Genomic DNA, 20,808 nt, shown 5'->3' with positions numbered 1-20,808 from the left:
ATGGGAAAATCTGGTTACAAAAAATATTTTTTCACTTGAATCCTTCATACCACCATCATTTTCAACGCCAGTTCCAAAATCCCAGAGTGCCCCCAAACCCAAATCTAACCCTATTGCGACCTTTATGAGACCTAACTCATTCTCTACCCTCCTTCTAGCTTTCCTGACACTCATTACAGAGTATCCTCTCTCTACCAACTTTCCTTCCACCTTATTAAATTCTTCAGGAATCAGATTTTTCTCTGAAATATGCCTACCTATTCTCTTAAACTCACCTGATGGCAAAGAACTTATCAAAGAGTCACTATGCATACTAGAGGCGTGAAGAAAATTTTCAGCTGCAGTCTTTTTATAATAAGGTTTGTACTGTATTTTATCACCAGGGCACACATAAATTTCTACATCCAAGTAATGGATACTTTTGCCCCCTATGATGTAAGTAAAATCCAAACCCCAGTTGTTTTGCTTCATTTCCGAAACAAAGTTATCAAATCCTCGGTACACCTCTGCACAAAAAATAGGAGGTCATCAATAAACCTCACATATTTAACTACCTTGTTTCTATAAAATTGAGAGGGATAAATATAACTGTTCTCAAATGGGCCATAATAAAATAGCATATGAGGGCTTAAATGCTTCATTGCTGTACCCTCTTTGCAAAAAATGCTTACCCTCAAACTCAAGCACCAGCGTGGAGACAAAAGTCCAACAACCAATGATAAAAATGTTCTGGGTCCATCCCCAACATTTTTCCACTGCTTTAGACCATGGAACCTGTTGATGCTGGTGTATAAAGACTTAACGCCTACACTCACCAGTAGAAATCTTTGCCCCATGCTATATTACTACTAACCTTGGAACACACCTCATCACTGTTTTTAACATGAGATTGTACTCTTTCTAAATGACCCTTTAATAAGGAATCCAAAATATTCCTACGCTCTGTAAGTAACTTCCTTCCCTGAAACTATGGGGCCCAGGTGGATTCCTGAAGTTTTATGTATTTTGGGATAGTAAAGAATTTGGCCACTTGGGATTTTTGACATGCAACTTTCTAACATCCCCTGAAGATAAAAAAAAAAGCCTTTCACCCCTTTCCAATAATTCCAATAATAATATATTATATTCTTTCATTGGATTTAAGGGTAATTCCAAATAAGTATTGGAGTCCTTAATAGCTCCAGAGCCATGGAATTGTATTTGTCCCTAGAAAGAACTACCCAGTTCCCTCCCTTGTCTGCTTGAGTGAATACATACTTGTTATTCATGTCCTTTAAATCACATAAAGCTTCCATTCATCTTTCTTCAAGTTATAATATTTCTTTTTACCACAAAACTTTACATATTCCTTTTCTAATGATCTTAATAATGTTTTCTCAAAAACATTAATAACCATGTTCTTTCTGGGTGGCATAAATTCACTTTTGCAAGGTAAATTAGGAACTAGTCTTCCATAACCAGTGTTAAAGGTAAACCCCCCCCCAACATCACACACTTCATCATGTTCATAAATATCCACCAAATCATTCTCATGCAATGTTAGGTTCAATAAGGACTCATCAAAAAGTTCTAACGCTCACTACATTTTCTCCACCATTATTTATATTATCAGTCAATGGAACATTTTTGTTAGAACCATCATTGTATCTATTATCAAACAAAGTTTGAAATCCAAAAAATTCCTTTAAATACAGTTTTCTACAAAATTGCTTAATTTCCAAAGATAAATCAGCTAAGGATGGAAAACAAACAGGTACAAATTTGGTGCCTTTAAATAAAACTTGTTTGGCACTCTCTGTGTTAAATAAATCTGAGATATTTACAACATTGTAATTCTCACCTTCACAAATGTCCAGAAAATCACCAAACACTGATGCAAAGTCCTGTGAGGAAACCGCTTTATCCGAAAAATAACTGCTTCCTTCCAACACTGGAATGTATGAACCTGTTGTAACCCTTCCTCAATGGAAGAAACAATCTCTGTAAAGTCATTTCCTGCCTGCTAAAACTCGATGCTATCATCTCCTCCTTCCTTGGTTTGAAAACGACGGCCTCTTCCCTTTTTGCACCGCTGTTTGGACTGAAACGCTTGCTACACCATTCGCCCCATACCGGGCTTCTTGTTCCAGGTTTAAACTCTCAAAGGACACACTCTTCTGCTGCTCGACCATCAGCCGAAGAAGCAGAGGTTTCCTACCGCCAATGGATCTCGGGCCCCTAGTGACATCACGGAAGCCCCGCCTCTTAAAGTTGTATTGCCATGAAAACAGCTTACCTGTTTCATGATCTTTGATGTCACGAAGATATTTTCTCTTTTTGCGGGAAACCACCTCCGCCTCTATCTTGGATACACTATTTTTAATTTCAACCATGTTCTTATTATATACAGTCACAGAACTTTCTTCGATCAGCTTATCCTGCAGAAGCAGGATGGAAGAACGAGTCTTATTTAATGTTCTTTCGTTTCTTTTGACCAACACTCCTAACCAGCCCAGAGTACATTTTACTGAAATGTCCTTCCATTCAGCAGATAAGTCCAATTCATCATCAGAGAATTCAAAGGCTGGTAAACGTTCAACTCTCAAACCTCTTGGAGTAACGCTCGTTTTGATATATTTCTCTAGCAGTTTTAGATCGTAAAATGTTGTAACCTCTTTTATTAAAGCTCTTTCCAACTCCACATACCTCTCAGAAAAATCAATACTTGAACTTTCCCAAGGGTCATTATTACCCATTTTCTCTTCCCTCTCTTTCCATAGGGATGCCAAATTCCAGATGGTTTTGTATTCAGTGTTTTGGGCAGACCCAATGCATATGGTAATGAAGCTATTTTCCGGGATAAATTACTTTTGATGGAATCGAGGTTTATTCTCAATTTAAAAACATTGTTTCCTAATGGAATGAATATGGAGGTGTAATTTATTTTCCACATATTTCCTAAAAACAGGGAAAAGGAATTGTATGAAAGTGTAAAATGAAATCAATAATATGTATTTTCTTACAACAGTATTCATATTTATGTATATATTAATCAAAACAAGTATTTATGTATTGATTGTTATTCATTTTCCAGCTAATATTTTGTACATTCTTATGTAGTGGGGGAAAGATGCCAAACAAGTGTTGTTAAAATAGCCTAATTGTATAATTAGGGGATGGTGCATCAATAATTTAATTCAAAAAGTAGTATAAAAATGGGTGGTGTGTTATGTAAATTGTATTCCAGGAGAAGGCGAAGGCCGAGGTACCAGAATTAAAAAATTCAACGTGCAGCAGTTGGTGTTCTTTATTTGTATATTTTATATACATGAGGAGTCTTCCCAGTTCATAATGGGATAGTTGACAGTAGTCATTATTATGGTTTTGTCTCAGACCTAATCTTCCCCATTACAGCACATTATGACAGTTGGGAAGTCCACGGCCTGGTGGGTGATCTGTCTCAAGGTGCATTTTGAATTCCACTTTGGCACAAAGGTAGTTGCTCAGCATAATGCATCTGAAGTTATGCAAGTACAACTAGCGTGGGGGTGTACATATCCTTCAGGAATATGGACACACCTGCAGCCCATGTGTTCCAATAAAGGATAATGGGCAAGAGGTGAGGTATGTGTTATAACATGGTCATGCAGGTGTGCTCTCCAGAGCGTTAAAACATATCTCAGCCGCTGCACAGATATGTTCTCCATGTTAGGGATTGACATATGTGTGTCCGTATAGTGTTTCTGACATGTATCATTGTGTAGCGAGACCTGCAGTTTATTGCTTGGCTGGACCTTCACTTGAACTGTGCATGATGAAGGCACTATAGAGAAGCATGAGCCCTAGGCAGTATCCAGATTCCCAGGGGTGACAGGTGCAGGCCCTGGCTGGTAAAGCATCATGGTCTGTCAACCATGTTATCCCAGGATGACAAATACTGGATACCCTTTGACTTGCACCACTACACTAGGCAATTGTGGAATACAATCCTTTTGTCCCTGTAGTGCAGTATCATTCTGGCCAATGGCAGAATGCTACCGAGGCCTTGGGACATACCTGCATGGGCTACAAGACCTGACAGTTCCTACATGTGTTTCCATGAAGTCCAGGCTACTGCATCACAGGTCTTGCACAACATGGAATATGCCAGAGCCATGTGTATAGTTCAAAAGGTGGTCTGGGTGTATAAGTATGTGGCTAATCATGGCAGACAGGCAGCTGACAGTATGTATGCCCTCATATAGGTTGGTGTGTAACATGGTGCTAGAGTTTGCATTCACAAATGAGTACTTTAGGGCATGTTTCCAGTCACGTGTTCTGAGGTGTGGTACAATTACGCAAACTATGTCATACAGTTTGTGTATTTCGGTGTCTGTCTCTTCCTGCTTGGGGGGGGTCACTTGCTTGGCCAGATACTTAGAAGCGTTTGTGAATGTGTGTGTGATTTCAGGTAGTGTGTGTGGGTGTCCTTACTGTGTTCTGGTAAGGGTATGTGATGGTTGTATTGATGAGCTGCATGTGTTAACCTACACCTCATGACTGTCCAGTCCAGCCATGGCTGTAGACTGGGCTGCCTTCTAGCTTACCCCTGTAGTGGCATCCCAAACAATGTGTGGGGTGTGGTGTTAGGTGGGTTTGGCAGTGTACATGGCATAGAGATTACATTCCCCCAGGCTGGCCACATACACAAAGCTGACATTAGTAAACACCAGTAGCTGACTAGTGGACATGCCTGTATGAGCATTCAGTACTACAGGTACCAAGTACTGTATTTAGTTCACATATTGCTTATCAAGATGTTTTAGACAGTGATGCTCACATATAAATATTTGTGTTATGGACATGACAACACTGGCTATAACGGAAACATTGTAGCTACCTTTAGCAGCAATCCTCCTCTGAGGAGCACATCACATCCTGTTAGTTGATTACAGATGATGCAAGTGTCTACAGGTCTGTTTCCTTCTCTGGGTATATACACTCACATATCCACCAGGACCATGAGCTCTGTTGGGTGCAGACACCCACTCTCCAAACAGAGTTATGTATCAATAGACTCTGATGCCACTATCAACATGATCAGGATATAATCAGATAGTGTGAGCCATCACCTATGAAGCGACTATTACACATGGGCAGCTGTCTCCTACATCTTACACTCCTACTGCAGATGTTACACTGGAGTTAAAGCTGATATGCGACCTGTTTCATTACCAGTGCTGTGCACTACCTTACATACAGTATGTGAAAGCGGCTGTTAGGTTGTCAATGAGGTTGGGCTACACAAACCTGGTAGTTTAACCAGTGTGTCTGTACTCTCAATATCCACTCTATGTAAGTGTGCACATAGCCATTTGGCCCAGCCCTGTAACAAGGGTCACAACACATTTGCATAACATGTACACATGCATAGCTGTTATTGCTTGCAAGTGATACTAGAGAGGTCCAGCCCTGTAACAAGGGTCACTACACATTTGCATAACATGTACACATGCACAGCTGTTATTGCTTGCAAACGATACTAGAGAGGTGGATATTATATATGTTATGTGCATGGATAGTTACCTGGCTCTTCCAATTATCTTTGCTATCATGCTGCTAAACTGTCAGATGAATACAAATGATATGTATCCTGTCATTGAGTATTGTAATTGCCAATAGACATAACTACTGTTTGCATAACATAACAGAACTGCTATGTAGAATAGAATACAGATCTGCCTAGAATACTATACATTACACAGTTATTGGCACAATAACCCACAATGCACACCATATTTGCATGGTAAGCCCACCTTTAACATGTTCACCTTACTTATACACCCATACATATGTCGACTGTTACAATATATTGACATATACTATCCCCAGTTATAGCATACTTGTTGGACCAGTCCTGACACTGACAGTGGCTGGAAGCGAATTAGTGGGGTCCAAGCTCATATCATCCCTTGTGGTGTATGTGGAGTTTGCCGTGTGACGTACAGCAGTACACACATAGAATGCTACAAGCATTACTACTGCTCAACAATACTTCACTACAAGATAGCTATTTCCACTATATATACAGAACAGGTACTACATACACAGACATACTACATGTTATACATACCTTCTTAGTAATCGGAGGTGTTATTGACTAGTATAATACTCATTTTCAGTTCATCTTTCAGTGTTTTGTACTGTCTTACAGGTAGATACAGATGGTTTGAATGTGTGACAAGGCAACCTTTTATAGTTACAGATCAGTAACATGTGCTATCCCGATGACCAATTGGTGCTCCTAAGTAGCTAATTACATGCACATCAGCTGTGCTGCTACTGCCTTAGCCAATACCATGGCTACAGTGGAGTATAATTGAGTACTCCACTTGGGCGTTGTCCCTTTGCCTTACTTGTGAGGAAGACAGCATGGAAGTGTTGTTTGAAATCTATTGCAACAGCTGTATGGAGACGAACAGTAATATATTGTGTGTAATGCCTAGAGGATTTGGTCTAAATGTGAGTACTGCTGTTATATTTCTGAACATTGCTAATTGTGCAGGGTTTGTCTGTACATAATATTTCCGCATATGTTTCAGTCTGGCCAGGTTGTTTGAACAGCTCAAGGCTGCATAGCTATGCATATAATGTTAGGGGGGTTGCAGTGTGCTTACCAGACATATTTAGTTTGGTGTTACTGTGTATCATACTGTGCTGATAATCAGTACTCGTTAACACTTCCTGGTGTACGAACCTTTCAACCCTCTGAAACGGGATTAGTTCATACAAACCCTGTTACATCAGCAGCTGTTCAATTGTATAATTGCAACTATTTCACATAGGGCCATGTTAGTGTGTCTGTGTCCAGGTATGTTAAGATTTCAGCATATGTTGTTTAGTAGTTGAATAATTGGTTATGGTATGACAGTATGTGTTGATGTAATTATTTTGGTTGTGGGGTAGATGTTGATGGGTGTACATAGCACATGCAAGTGTGTAGGAACCCCTTTTTTACAACGTCTATATGTGTGTGGGTGTGCTTTCCCTATGTGAACACCTATCCCTTACTGGACTAATACTATGGTAATTGCAGGCTGATTCATTAAGGCACTATTAAATGCTTCCTGTATAGCATGCAGGTACTGTTAGTCCTTGAATCCTTTTGGCAATACATCGGAATGTAATAAAGTTTTACAAAATTAAAGCTGTCTGTGCATTTCTGTCATGGATATTTGCAGTCATTGCAGTTGTGTTGGTGACTGTGTCCATAGAATATTTTTGTAATAGTGTATTGGCATATACCCTTCATATGTTATGTTCATACTGTTTGGGGGGGGCGGAATGTGTGATTGCTATGGTCCATGTTATACTCAGATATGATCACTTCGGATGCTGTCTACAGATATGTATGTATGTATATATATATATATATATATATATATATATATATATATATATATTTTTTTTTTTTGCATAAGTTTATCTGTACCTCCACAGATGTGTAGATGTTTTTAACCTATCTATATATCTACATATATATGTAGACCTGTATATATTGACATGTCTCTATGTATCTCTCTCTCTCTCTCTCTTTATATATATATATATATATATATATATATATATATATATATATACATATATCTATATATGAGCTCTGGGATAGGTACATCCCAGGTAGCTTAGTGTTAGGTTACTCTGAGGATGGAGTACATGGTTGTGGGTTCTACTCCTGGAAGGTGTTATTATTTTACCTCTCAGAGTAGGTACTGGTAGGGAAAGTGTGAATAATGCACATTTACATGGTTGTAAGCAGGTTTGCCCATGGTCTATGTGCAGACATCACTGACATGCTTATATATATATATATATATATATATATATATATATATTTCATATTAGTTTGTAACAGTAATACATATGTAGACTGGAATGTGTTGGTTCACAAACTACAGTACATTACAATGTACTGTACATGCGTACACAAAGTGACTGTCACATTTGTGATCATTACAGTGAAATGCATATGGTATAAGGTGTAATCTCAAGACCATGAAACATGTATACACTTCGGATAGCTTAGTGGGAAGTCCCATGACTATAGTGTGGATGGTCCAGGATTCGACACCTGCGATGCTTTACAAATGTGTTTTACTGCAGAATAAAGCTCATTTAAGCAGTTGTAAGCATGTTTAAAAGTGTTTGCGTGACATTATAGCAGCAGTTAAACATAGTTAAACAAACTTTGTAATGTATAACCTGTGCGTGCAAACACGGCCACGTCCGCTAACTACTTATACATGTCAGTGAAGTAACATCTCACTATGTGCTGACATAACATTACATTCTCTGTTAACTGTGCTCTCCAGCACACATGGGTTTATATGGGTGTTTCGAATGTTTATTATACAGACGATTACTACCTCTATATGCAAGCTGTGGTTAAGGCATACTTTTGCACATGATAAACATCACTGCCATTATCGGGATTGCAACCTTGAATGCACAGATACTATGCGGATGCTGTAACCATTACAATGTTGACATTAACATTGCTTCCACCTGTTTCCTGTTTAGATGATTTCTATGTGTAAGCTAGGCTAAGCAAAGGGCGGAGGCCCCCAAACTCACTGAGCTTCACTTACTCTTGAAATAACAACATATAACAAATGTATTGTGAGACAATACATTACGTTCCGAACTACATTAGGCATAGCCCCTCACTGACACACTTCAAGGGAAACCTTGTTGTGTGAATGGGTAACAGACTATACACCCCTGGGATCATGTGTCCCAGAACCATACAGCCAAGGGGTGGGGGAGCCTGTCCAGTTTGATAGCTGCGAGACCTGTTGGGGGAATTGAATGGTGTTGAATTGTTAAATTAACATGCCCTCTTTAGATCACTAAGTGCCCCTATCACCCTCCACAACCCCAGTTTTCAACAGCTTCCAGCAACTCTGCCTGGAATTGCTTCATTGGCCTGCTTGACAGAGGCTCAGTTACTCCATCAATGGTGCAGGGAAAGCCAACACACTGTAGCTATGCTTCTAATTGCCCTTGGGCAGATAGGTAGTAGGCTATCTGTGAACCTCTAATGTGCAGGCTATCACAGCCATAATATGTGAATAAACAGACCTTCAGATTACAATATACAGTGAGAAATCACCATGTAGTCAGGAAACAGTTAAGTACAGCAAGAAAATATAGAACACTGATACCTAGTCACTCCAAAAGCCTGTCTTGGAAGCTAGAGGACTTGTATAAGTTTAAGGCTTTCTATGGCTTACCAGTAGGTTACCTACAGGGGAGATGAAAAACAAGCACAGATGGGGAACATGCATGCAATGATACCATACCGGCCTATGTGTCAGCCTTAGGCTTTGGAATACTGGCCAAGGCTATTGGGGCCCCCATGGTGCCTTATTTAGGAGAGTCTTGAAGGTGAATACCAGCTCCATAAACAGCACAATAGCAGATTCAATGAGGGTTATGCTACTCAATACCAGGGGTTGTGATCACAACATGCATGCACTCACAGCACTCCTCAGGATGGACAACATCAACATCTGTGCAGTAACTGACATCTGCCTTAAGGATCCTGAGAGCACACCAGCACTACCAGACTACAACCCATAACACACATTTCAGCCACAGAACATGGACTGACAGACATGGAGGGGCTGTATCCATATTCATCAGGGATACCTACACCTCCAGGTTAGTGGGGCAGCATGATACCTCTGAGATCATCCATGTGCAGGTAACAACAGCCACAACTGCAATGTAAACTGTGGCCTGCTACGGATCACCCTCCATGACCCAGGACCTCCACTTCACCTACCTGGAGACAGTGGAGAACATGACAGTTCTAAGGCACACCCTGGCATTGGTCAATGTCAACTACCATACTATTAACTGGGAAACCTACTCCAGTGCTCACTTCCAGGCCCAATGCTTCCTGGAATTTATCACCTCATATGCCTTGTATCAGGTGGTAACCTCCCTAATGTGGGGTGGAAACTACTAGAAGTGGTCATCACCAACATGGGCAACAGGTGCACCACAGCGGAGGTTAACCAGTCACTGGTTAGATCTGACCATGAACTATTCACTGTTTCCACACTCAAGCATCTCCCCCACCCACGGATATCACAGTGTATACCTTTCCTACAGCTACATTTACACTACTAGTGACAGGGGTGGGGGTTTCACATCCCCCACGCTAAGGGGAAACACTGCTCAAGATACAGACAGATTTACAAATGCAGTCTATAAGCACCTACATTGATGTATGGATTGTGCCATCACTGGTAAACCAAGACTCACTCCTCCTAGACAAGGACACCAGTCTGGTGGACCTCTGTAAAAAACAGGCCATACTACAGAAGTAGGACAGTGTTCCAGACACACAGCAAATCCCACAAAGGGGAGACATCCGTGTGCACTATTAGTATGATACGTAGGTCCCTCATGACATCATCCAAGGCTAACATCAGCGGGAGAATACACAAGGATTTGAAAGATAACCACAAAGCCTTCTTTGGCTATGTCAAGGATCTATGTGGTGATACACAGATTTGCACTGTGCCGGTGAAATATAGTACAAAATATGTTGACCCTACTGATATTGCCAACATCCATGCAGATACATTCAGTGCATACTTCACCCCATAAACAGCCCACAACACTACCCAAAAGGTACAGTATCCCACACATCAGAGACACACAGGTGGAAATGGCCCTCTCTAACAGCAGAACACAGCATCAATGGAGGCAGATGTTGTTCCAGACTGCATCTTGCAAACTGTACAAGACAACCTGCCCCCCACCTAATTAAGCTTTCCTACCTCAGCCTCTCCACAGGCTACATGCCTATACAATGGCGCGTGGCAACGGTTATCACACTCCATCAAGGTGGAATCACAACTGGCCATGGTCACTACCACCCCATAAGCCTGACTAGCCTGGTCTGCAATGATATGGTTTGCATCCTCATGGCACTCATTAACAAAGACATTGGTAACCTCCGAACATGTGACTCAACCCAGGTCAGCTTGGTTGAGTGCAGTTCATGCCTACTGAACCTGTTTGACGTCTTGCATACAGTCACCAAGACGTTAGATGACGGGGGAGGTGGTTCACACACATACTACCTGGACCTCGCCAACGCTTTTGACACCATGCCCCACTCAGGTATTATTGATAAACACACCAGCCTGTACATACACCCATACATCACAGGTTGGGTTGCCAATGGGCTTACACACAGAACCCACATGGTACAACTAGCAGTCTCCAGGTCCAATTCTTGACCAGTCATGACTGGTGTCCCTCAGGACTCAGTCCTGGGGGCCCTACTGTTTAGCACATACATCTCAGCGGTACAGGCAAACACAGGTGGACTACGGCAGACCATGTTTGGCAATGACTGTGAACTGGGAGCCATGATTGATCGTCCTGCTGACACAGACATCCCTCAAGGGGCCTCACGTAGAACGTCACAGGGTGCCAACGACACAGCCTCCAGCCAAGTGCCACTAACTGCATGCTCATTCCATTGTGGAATTGGCACCCACATATTAACACATAAGTGGCAGCCACTTTAATACGGATGAGGTAATGGGGTATCTGGGGCCTTAGGTAGATAGTGATCTCCCCTTTGACAATCATATCTCCACAGTAGTTAGGAAATCCTTCTTTGTAGGCCATCTGATTACTAAAGGATTCCCATCTAGACATACTGAGGTTATAGTGCCCCTTTACTCATCACTCATCAGCCCCATCATAGGGTATAATAACCCATGTGGGATGTACCTCAGAGGACATGTCCAACAGCTGGGGGGTCCACAAATGTACCTCACCAAGGGGAATACTGGCCTCCAACATATGGCCTATGCAGCCAGACTGAATAAACTCCTGCTTTACTCAGTGGCATCTCATTTACCCAAAGATGATCTCCACTGGCCAACACAGCCATGTTTAACTCCGGCTTGATGGATATGCTCCACCTATGGGAATCCAAGTCACAGTGAGCCACACACTGTAGTGAGCTTAACCTTGCCACAACAATAACCGTAAGATGCTGGAGGGACAGCTTCCTGTGACAGATACTCCCCATTCTTTGGAACAACATCCCTAACTACATTATACAGAGCCCCTCACTAACACTCTGCAAGAGAAACCTTGAAAAGTGGATGGGGAACAGTAGATGCACCCCAAGGATCCCGCCATTGGCTGTGCTCCACAGAGGGACAGTTAATGAATCAATGGGGTGGCAAAAGCTGACACATTTTGGCTGGGCTTATGAATGGCCTCTGGCAGTTGGCCAAGTACCTACCTATGATTCTATACATACAGTATCTGCATATGCTGATAGCTTAATTTACTGTTCAGGTGTTGACTTACCTTGTGCCAATGGCAGTTGTGTGTGCAATAGTTGAGGGGTGCCTATGTTGGATGCACACAGTGGACTGCCTATACATGACAATTTACAGGTAGTCTTGTGTGTGTGCCATCCATTTTTACTGTGTGTGCAGGTGTTGAAAGGTCAGCCCCTAGGTGCCTACACTGTCAGTGTGTGTGCTATACGTTCCCTCTTTACCAAGGCATGGGCTAACTGGGCATGCCTCCGTCTGCCTACTGGGGCTGGCTCAAGGTGTTCGTGGTCTGAGTACCTCTCTGCCTGTGGAGCCCTTGGCAATGGTGGTGGGCTGTGAGGACCTTCACCATTCTGTCCTTGCTGCACCTGTTTCCACAGGACCATATTGCGTAGCATGGCACACACTATGAAGATGTGGGCACATGTGCCTGGAGAGTACTGCAAGGCTCCACCAGATATGTCCAAGCAATGGAACCGTGATTTCAGCAACCCAAACACACACTCTATGATGATTTTGGTTTGTGCGTGTGCCTCATTATGGTGTTCCTGCATGGGTGTGTGTGCATTTCTGATGGGAGTCATCATCCTTGGTTCCAGTGCATAGCCAGCATCCCCCATCAGGTGGCCATTTGGGATGTCCCCCCTGGCAAATAACCGATACAGCTGTGAGGCATGCCAGATGTGAGAGTCGTGATAGCTTCCAGGGCTGCCAGCACACACATCCATGATAATGCCCTGGGCATTGCACATGACCTGGCAGTTGATGGAATGATATCCCTTGCGGTTTATGTAGCGCCTACCCTGCTCACCGGATGGTGACTTGATGTGTATGTGCGTGCAGTCTATTACACCCAGTACCTCCGAGTATTCTGCCACACGGTGGAAGAGACGCATATTGCTGGCCAACTCCTCCTGCATTAGAGGGAAGTATATGTGCTCATTGGCATGTGGCAACATGGCATCCAGGAACTGGTGTAGTACCCCGGATGCTGATACCTGTGAGATCCCCATGATATCCCCAGTTGGTCTTTGAAAGGTACCTGTAGCTAGTATTCTCAGGCTTGCACATACCTTCATATCCACTGGGATAGGTTCCCCTCTGTTTGTTCTGGCTCTGAGGTGTGGCCGGCACAGCTCCACACGTTGCTGTAGGATGTCCCTGTCTACCCTGTAATGCTCTACTATCTCCAGATCATGTAGCCCCTGGTAGGTTACCTTGGGTCTGAACACTCTCCTCCTCCTCTGGTGCCTGAGGTGGTCGTGTGCATCATCCTCCACACCACCTTCAGTCTCCAACACATGCTGGTGGATCAAGGCTATGGCAGCCCCTAACATGTACATAATAAAAGTTCCCCATCTGTATACACCAGTGGTGCAAAGTGTATGGGAATACACAAATGTGTGTGAGGTGCTTTCACACTTTATAGTATTGTGCTATGGATGTTGCTGATGTCAGAGCTATTCCAGCTGCAGCGTGTCTTAATTATGAGTTTTGCAATGAGTACTGCAAGTGTGGGGCCTTTACTGTGGAGATCTACTTGCCTGCCTTGATTAATCTGTTGCCCTTTAATTCACTTTTAGACCTGGATCCCCTCCCATTATCAGGCATGCATCCACCTGCCATCTTTCTTGTTTTGTACTTTCCTTACCCAATCATGGCAAACTGTGCCTTGTAGCTGATATACTGCATATCGGCTTTGTTCTGCTTTGATGTAGTAGAAACTGGAAGCCAACCACCACGTAAAAAGCAATTCTTTATTAAAACAGGAGAATAAGCGCTTTTGCGTGCATCCACAAAGGCACGCTTCTTCAGATTCAATAAATGTTAAGTGAATCACATTCAATATATCTAAAAACACTGATTGAATTAAATCCAAGTTAACCAATACAGTTCAATTGTCACTTATTCAATTAATTACTCCAGGGTGTAACTTAAAAACACTTAGTACTACTCTTCTTTTAAAGTCATCAGCTTCAAATAATGCAGTATATACCAAAAAAGTATATAAACTGTTAATGGCAAATATATAATTTATAATTTAATGCATAACAGTCCTATAAATTTTTTCAAATATATTAAACATATATGTTAATATCATAAAAAATGATGAATTATCTGACTTAGTAGTAATTATATTAAAGCTTTATAAAAAATCATAACAACAATAAAACAGCAAATATACACTTTTAAAGTCCAATACCAGTGTTAGCTTATATAAGTAAATGTTAAAGGCAGTTCATAAATGCAGTACGTTCATGCATAGAATCTACTATTAATCATGTATATAAACTCATATTGATTATATATGAAACTACTATAAAAATGTATAATGTAAAAACTATCATTGAATTTATTCAGATGTAAATTATATTTATCTATCAATTATCATATTTTCTGTTTATGTACAAATAACAATATATGTCTTATCAATGACACTACAGTCACAAAATTTTTTTCTGTATAAATATGGGTATACTCTTATAGATGTTATAAACCTTAACATTTCATATATCTATAATCAAAAGTTCATTATAAATGAGGTTCAAAGATGAAAAATTTTTTACTTATATACAATCATGTCGTTGACTTCCATCTTTTGTAATACCTTGTTGACATATATCTGGTCATATAAATCAACTATTAATGTTATTAAATAGTTGTATATATAGTTATAATCATTTTCGTACGGTCTGATGAACTGCATACTAATTAGCGAAAGAAAGAGAAAAAGGATAAAAATTATAAAAAATTATTTGACCATATTGAAATGGTAATATGATCATGGCCATCATTCCTAGACACAAATAGAAATTTGATTAATATCTGCATTTCTTTAAGTATGATCTAATACTCACATATGTGTTTAATCCTGGATAACTTTGTGCCCTGAACTTAAATATCCAGTCTAGTTCTAGATTCTCCAAATCATTAAAGTTATCACCCTTCCTAACATTTAGTTCTCTTTTTTGTAAAACTCTAAAAAAGAATTTATGTTCAGGAAAATCTGTAATGTGTTTGGATAGAGCATTCCTGTGATCAGCTTTTTTGATGGCATATATATGTTCTTGTATTCTATCCCTAAGTCTTCTTGTGGTCATGCCTATATAGAATGCCGGGCATGACTCACAAGTTGCCAAATAGATAACATTACTGTCTTCACAGTTTGTAGTACATCTAAACTCAAAGTTAAACAATAGCTCAGGATGAAAAAAACTCTTCTCTTTTGATATCCATTCACATGAACTACATTTTCCACAGGAATGAGTGCCTATATTAATGTTATTATGTAAATTTGTTATTTTATAAGGTCTACTAGGTCTTTTTTCATTACAAAGTATTCTTTTCAGATTCTTTGAATTTTTATATGTAAAGGTGGGTCTCTCACCTATCAACTGTTTAATTTCACCATTCGTTACCAAGATAGGCCAGTTCTTTTGAATAATGTCAATTATCTGTTTGTTATCACTAGTATAAGTGATTATACATCTAACATAACATGAATCCATTTGTGAAGAATTACTGTTGTATTTATATGAAGAATTCCAAGCTTTAGGTACACCAAAAGAATGAGAATATCTATAGTTCCTATAAAAAGTATTTTCCTGTGTAAATGAATCTTTTATGGCCATGACCATATCTGAATTATATCCTCTTTCTTGAAAAAATCTTTCTAACTTATTGAATTCATTATTTCTTTCATCTAATTCTTGACATATTCTGTCTATCCTAACATATTGTCCCTTAACTATATTTTTGAAAATAAACCTTGGATGCATACTATCGTATTGCAATAGAGTGTTTTTCCAGCATTCTTTCCTAAATAATGAGGTTTTAAGTCCCCCTTGTCCATCCTTTTTAATTTTTAGATCCAAAAAATTAATATCAGAAGCTGAATATTCAATTGAGAATCTTAAAAAGTCTGTTGTCTTCTCTAGGTCCATTATAAAGCTTTGTAGTTCATGTACAGTTCCATCCCATAACAAAAGTATATCGTCTACAAATCTGTAGTATAGAAGTATCTTTTTGTAACTGGGATGTGTAAATAAGCTTGTAGTTTCCCAACTATATACAACAAGGTTGGCATATGTATTAGCGCAGGGGGTGCCCATGGCTACCCCCCACTGTTGTATATAGAAGAGCTCATTAAATGTCATGACATTATTAGTTAGAACTATTTCTAATAAAGTATTTAGTAAAGATTGTTCATTACTAGTATATTTCCCATTTTTGCTTAGTAGCGACCTAATAGCCTCCATTCCATATAGGTTAGGAATTGCAGTAAAAAGACTCTTTACATCTAGTGTAACTAAAAGGTGTGCCTCTGATACAGAAAAATTCAAATTTCTAATGTTATCAATTAATTGATATGAATCTCTTAGGATGGTAGGAATGACAGATACTAATGGTTTTAGTTTTTTCTCTAAAAATATAGAAGCATTTTCTGTTACTCCTCCTCCTCTGGTGCCTGAGGTGGTCGTGTGCATCATCCTCCACACCACCTTCAGTCTCCAACACATGCTGGTGGATCAAGGCTATGGCAGCCCCTAACATGTACATAATAAAAGTTCCCCATCTGTATACACCAGTGGTGCAAAGTGTATGGGAATACACAAATGTGTGTGAGGTGCTTTCACACTTTATAGTATTGTGCTATGGATGTTGCTGATGTCAGAGGGTGTGTATGAGCTATTCCAGCTGCAGCGTGTCTTAATTATGGGTTTTGCAATGAGTACTGCAAGTGTGGGGCCTTTACTGTGGAGATCTACTTGCCTGCCTTGATTAATCTGTTGCCCTTTAATTCACTTTTTGACCTGGATCCCCTCCCATTATCAGGCATGCATCCACCTGCCATCTTTCTTGTTTTGTACTTTCCTTACCCAATCATGGCAAACTGTGCCTTGTAGCTGATATACTGCATATCGGCTTTGTTCTGCTTTGACACTTTACTGTTTTCTTTGCAGTACAGCCCCTCCCCTTCCCTGTTCTGCAGGTAGTTGCCTGCAGTCTTGTTAGCTGTTGTCAATGACCCACTGTAGGCTCCAAGGTGTTGATTAGCCATTTGTACTCCAATTTCACTGCTGCAGCATTTCCTTATTTCTTTCCTATATCCTTCCTGTTTCAGCTGCAGTGCGTGCCATGCATACCCATTTACTGGGTTTATGCGTGTTTTCATCTCCGGTCACATGCATACTCTGTTACCTTGTGTACTCTCAGCTAAGCATAGCTATGGCAAATTCGACACACCCCTATCCTGCAGCTTTGCCTAGCTAGGGGCAGACCAGTTTAGCAATGCTCCAATGTGCTTACAGCAATGGTGACACACCCCTCTCTTGATGTCATCTTTATCTCAAGGGCACACCTCGGTGTTATAATGCTACACTGTCAGGTGGATCCTTACACCAGCAGGGAATCTGCAATTCACTATTACTCATCTCATTTGCATGGCATTGCCTACTAATGCCTTGCTACTGCACATAACACTGTCACTACCCCTTAGCAACACTTGCGCCATAAGTATGGTGTAGCATGCCTGCCATTGACTATTATGGGGAAATCGTGATATGTGTTTCATTGTGGTTTTATACTATATTTTTATATATTCCTTGTGATCCCCTTTGCGTATCGCTGCCCTGCGCTTCCACGTCACGATAGTGCGACTATATATATTAAATGTTAATTTTATATTTTGTACATTTTGTTATGCCAGTGGCTATATATTTAACCATTGGCATATATTAACAAATATAATACATGTGTTTGGTCGGCTATCATGGCTCCGATTTTATGTTTGCAAAAATGTAAACCATTTTCTACGGTTTATATTTCTGCATGCTTACACTACACCTGCACCACTTCCTGAATCACTACATACCTTCATTTACATACTACACTGCTGCACATGGGGTAATTAGCATACAAGGCTCGGGAGTTGTGCGGGCGTAGAGTACGCAGATAGTGCACGTGGAAACAGCTCATACCTGAATCGCTCTGTGGCCGTCTTTGGTGTTAGAACACCAATGCTACACCTGCACCTGGTGCAAGCTTCATGAATCCCGGGGTTCATGTTTTTCTTCATTAAAAGATTCTGCCTTCATTTCTCCTGAACATCCCACTTTTTCTTGTCAAGCCAATTTCTTCATGAAATTCCTTTTAGTTATAGTCTTATCACTAACTGGGGTCTTAACAGGAGAAGATACTTCTCTTGGTTCAAGAACAGCAAATTCTTGTTCTAAAATATTTTTTTTGTTTTCTCTGGATTAACAACACCACTCTTCTTAGTGACAATGACTTTAGGATATAAACATACAGACCAAGCCTCATATACAACTGAAGGTAATTTGTCTCCAGCTAAATGTTCCACTGACCTTTCAGAATCATTGGCTACAGCACTTGTTTCTGTTACCTGTTTAGACCTATGCAAATCACCACAGTTGCTGGTATGATTACTAGTGTTTGTATTTACATCAACAGGTTCATCCAGAGTAATAATATCAAGATCTGTACTATTTTGCCTCTTACATTTTTTAATGGCACATGACTCTGCCTCTTTCTTTGCTTTTTCCGTTTACCTTATCTCCAGTTATAACACTTCCCTCTGCTTTAAGATCTACATTATTCTTATCATAGTAGTCTCTTTCTCAGTTCCAATCAGTTATATATTCAAAATAGTAAAACACTTCTTTCCATAGTGATACTAAAGATTTATTAAATCCCTTGCTATCAATAATCTTTAAAAGCTCAGACAATTTAACACAACTGGGAGAACAGTCTTCTATCCCATTTCTGAAATATATTTTACACTGACTGCATTCCTTAATGTATTTAAATTTCAAAAAATCCATTTCCATATATTTTTTCCTAAATAACTAATTTTATGACCTAGCAATTGTTTTTAGCTATTGTTAAACCTAAATAAAACTTGTACTAAAAATTAATTTAACATGTATTTTATAAAATAATTAACAAGCTTACAAGTATACCCTTCCACTCTTCACTCAATCAAGAAATCATGCAAAGACATGCAAAGTGTGTCTTTGCATCTTTGGATGAATGTAGTAACATAAACACCTGTTATGCTCATGTCCACTCATTGAGCAGCCTATTTAAATAATAGGAACCCCCCTGACTGGTCAGTGCAAAACTCAATATCTGAATGTATTCCCTATGTCTTTACAAAGATAAGAGAGAAAACATACAAAGTAGGAAAAAGAAAGAATGTTTTAAAACACAGTCCCCAGTACACAAAACACAGCAGATAAAATCAGTCTGCTCCTCAGAACACATCTACTCACAGAGCAGCCTTTTTAAATAATTGGCACCCCCTGACTGGTCAGTGCAAAACTTAAAGTAATATGTTACTTATGTCTTTACAAAGATGAGGGAGAGTACACAAAGTAAAAAAAAAAAAGAAGAAAGAATATTTGAAAAGACAGTCCGCAGTACATACAACACTGTAAATACAGTCAGTCAGTTCCTCATAACACCATGATATATGGTTAAGTCATTTGACTTCTTTTACTTTGATGTTATTATAACTACTCCATGATTTTTGTATGTTCTGATCTCAACATATGTAATAATGTTAAGTCCTCTGTGCTGCTTTCTTCTATGATTACTGTCAAAGTGTATGTTTATTACTTGGTTTGTCTGTAATTATACTTACCTTTCTGGCTCAGATTGTGACTGAAAAGGATGTAGGAACCAGCTCACCTACCCAGTTAACAAATGTAAATAAGTAAGTAAATAAATAAAACTATTATCATTGCCGGTGACAAATCAATTACCATACCTCATTAGTTGATAACCCTCATACCTCTTTTAATTATGTGCAACTAACTGAAAAAAAGTTGGTGAGTGCCATTTAATTTAACAGTTTATTGCAATGAGGCTGAAATTTTGTTTTGTGTGTGTGTGTGTGTGTGTGTGTGTGTGTGTGTGTGTGTGTGTGTGTGTGTGTGTGTGTGTGTGGAAGGGGGCAGAGCTAACACACCTGATATGTAAAGAAAGACCTTCATCAACCCTATGTAATTTAATTAGCACTTGGAGATACCACATCATGGAATAAATTAGTATTCCCTTGATGCGGCCATGCAGGAAATGTGAACAAAAGCTCTTGTCATACCAGCTTGTTCAGTAAGTAATATTGTTAACTTCACAACTGACTCCCTGAAAACACATTAACAGTCAACATAATTAAAAGCTCTCATGCTGACTGCTACCTCCCCTAAACTAAGGAAGCCCCCTATCTCTCGTAAGGCTCTAAAATATAGTATGATTGTTTGCATTCATTTTGTTCTATCAACAACCAGTTTATTGAAGCCCAACTCTGTTCAGCCTGCCAAAATAAATACATTTTTGATAAAAATAACTAATATATCACCCAGATTTTGTGGCATATATTGTTTAACATGGTATATTCCCCTACCTAGGAGATTGGCGGAAATAAGCCTTTTCTCACACTTTC

The 20,808-nt window shown here is 39.8% G+C and overlaps 1 protein-coding gene across 1 annotated transcript in view; it reads right to left on the bottom strand.

The window, feature by feature from the left end:
• Nucleotides 1-20,808, bottom strand: part of LOC122792897 (carboxypeptidase B-like) — a 531,601-nt gene that overhangs the window by 161,717 nt on the left and 349,076 nt on the right. Inside the window, exon 9 of the mRNA XM_044060455.1 lies at nt 2,113-2,685. Within this exon, the coding sequence (XP_043916390.1) occupies nt 2,113-2,685 (573 nt within the window). The remainder of the gene's footprint in view (nt 1-2,112; nt 2,686-20,808) is intronic.

This window comes from Protopterus annectens, chromosome 2.part0 (assembly GCF_019279795.1).
Source record: "Protopterus annectens isolate FY-2018-M chromosome 2.part0, PAN1.0, whole genome shotgun sequence".
Lineage (NCBI taxonomy): Eukaryota > Metazoa > Chordata > Ceratodontiformes > Protopteridae > Protopterus > Protopterus annectens.
This window is presented reverse-complemented; position numbering and strand designations above follow the sequence as displayed.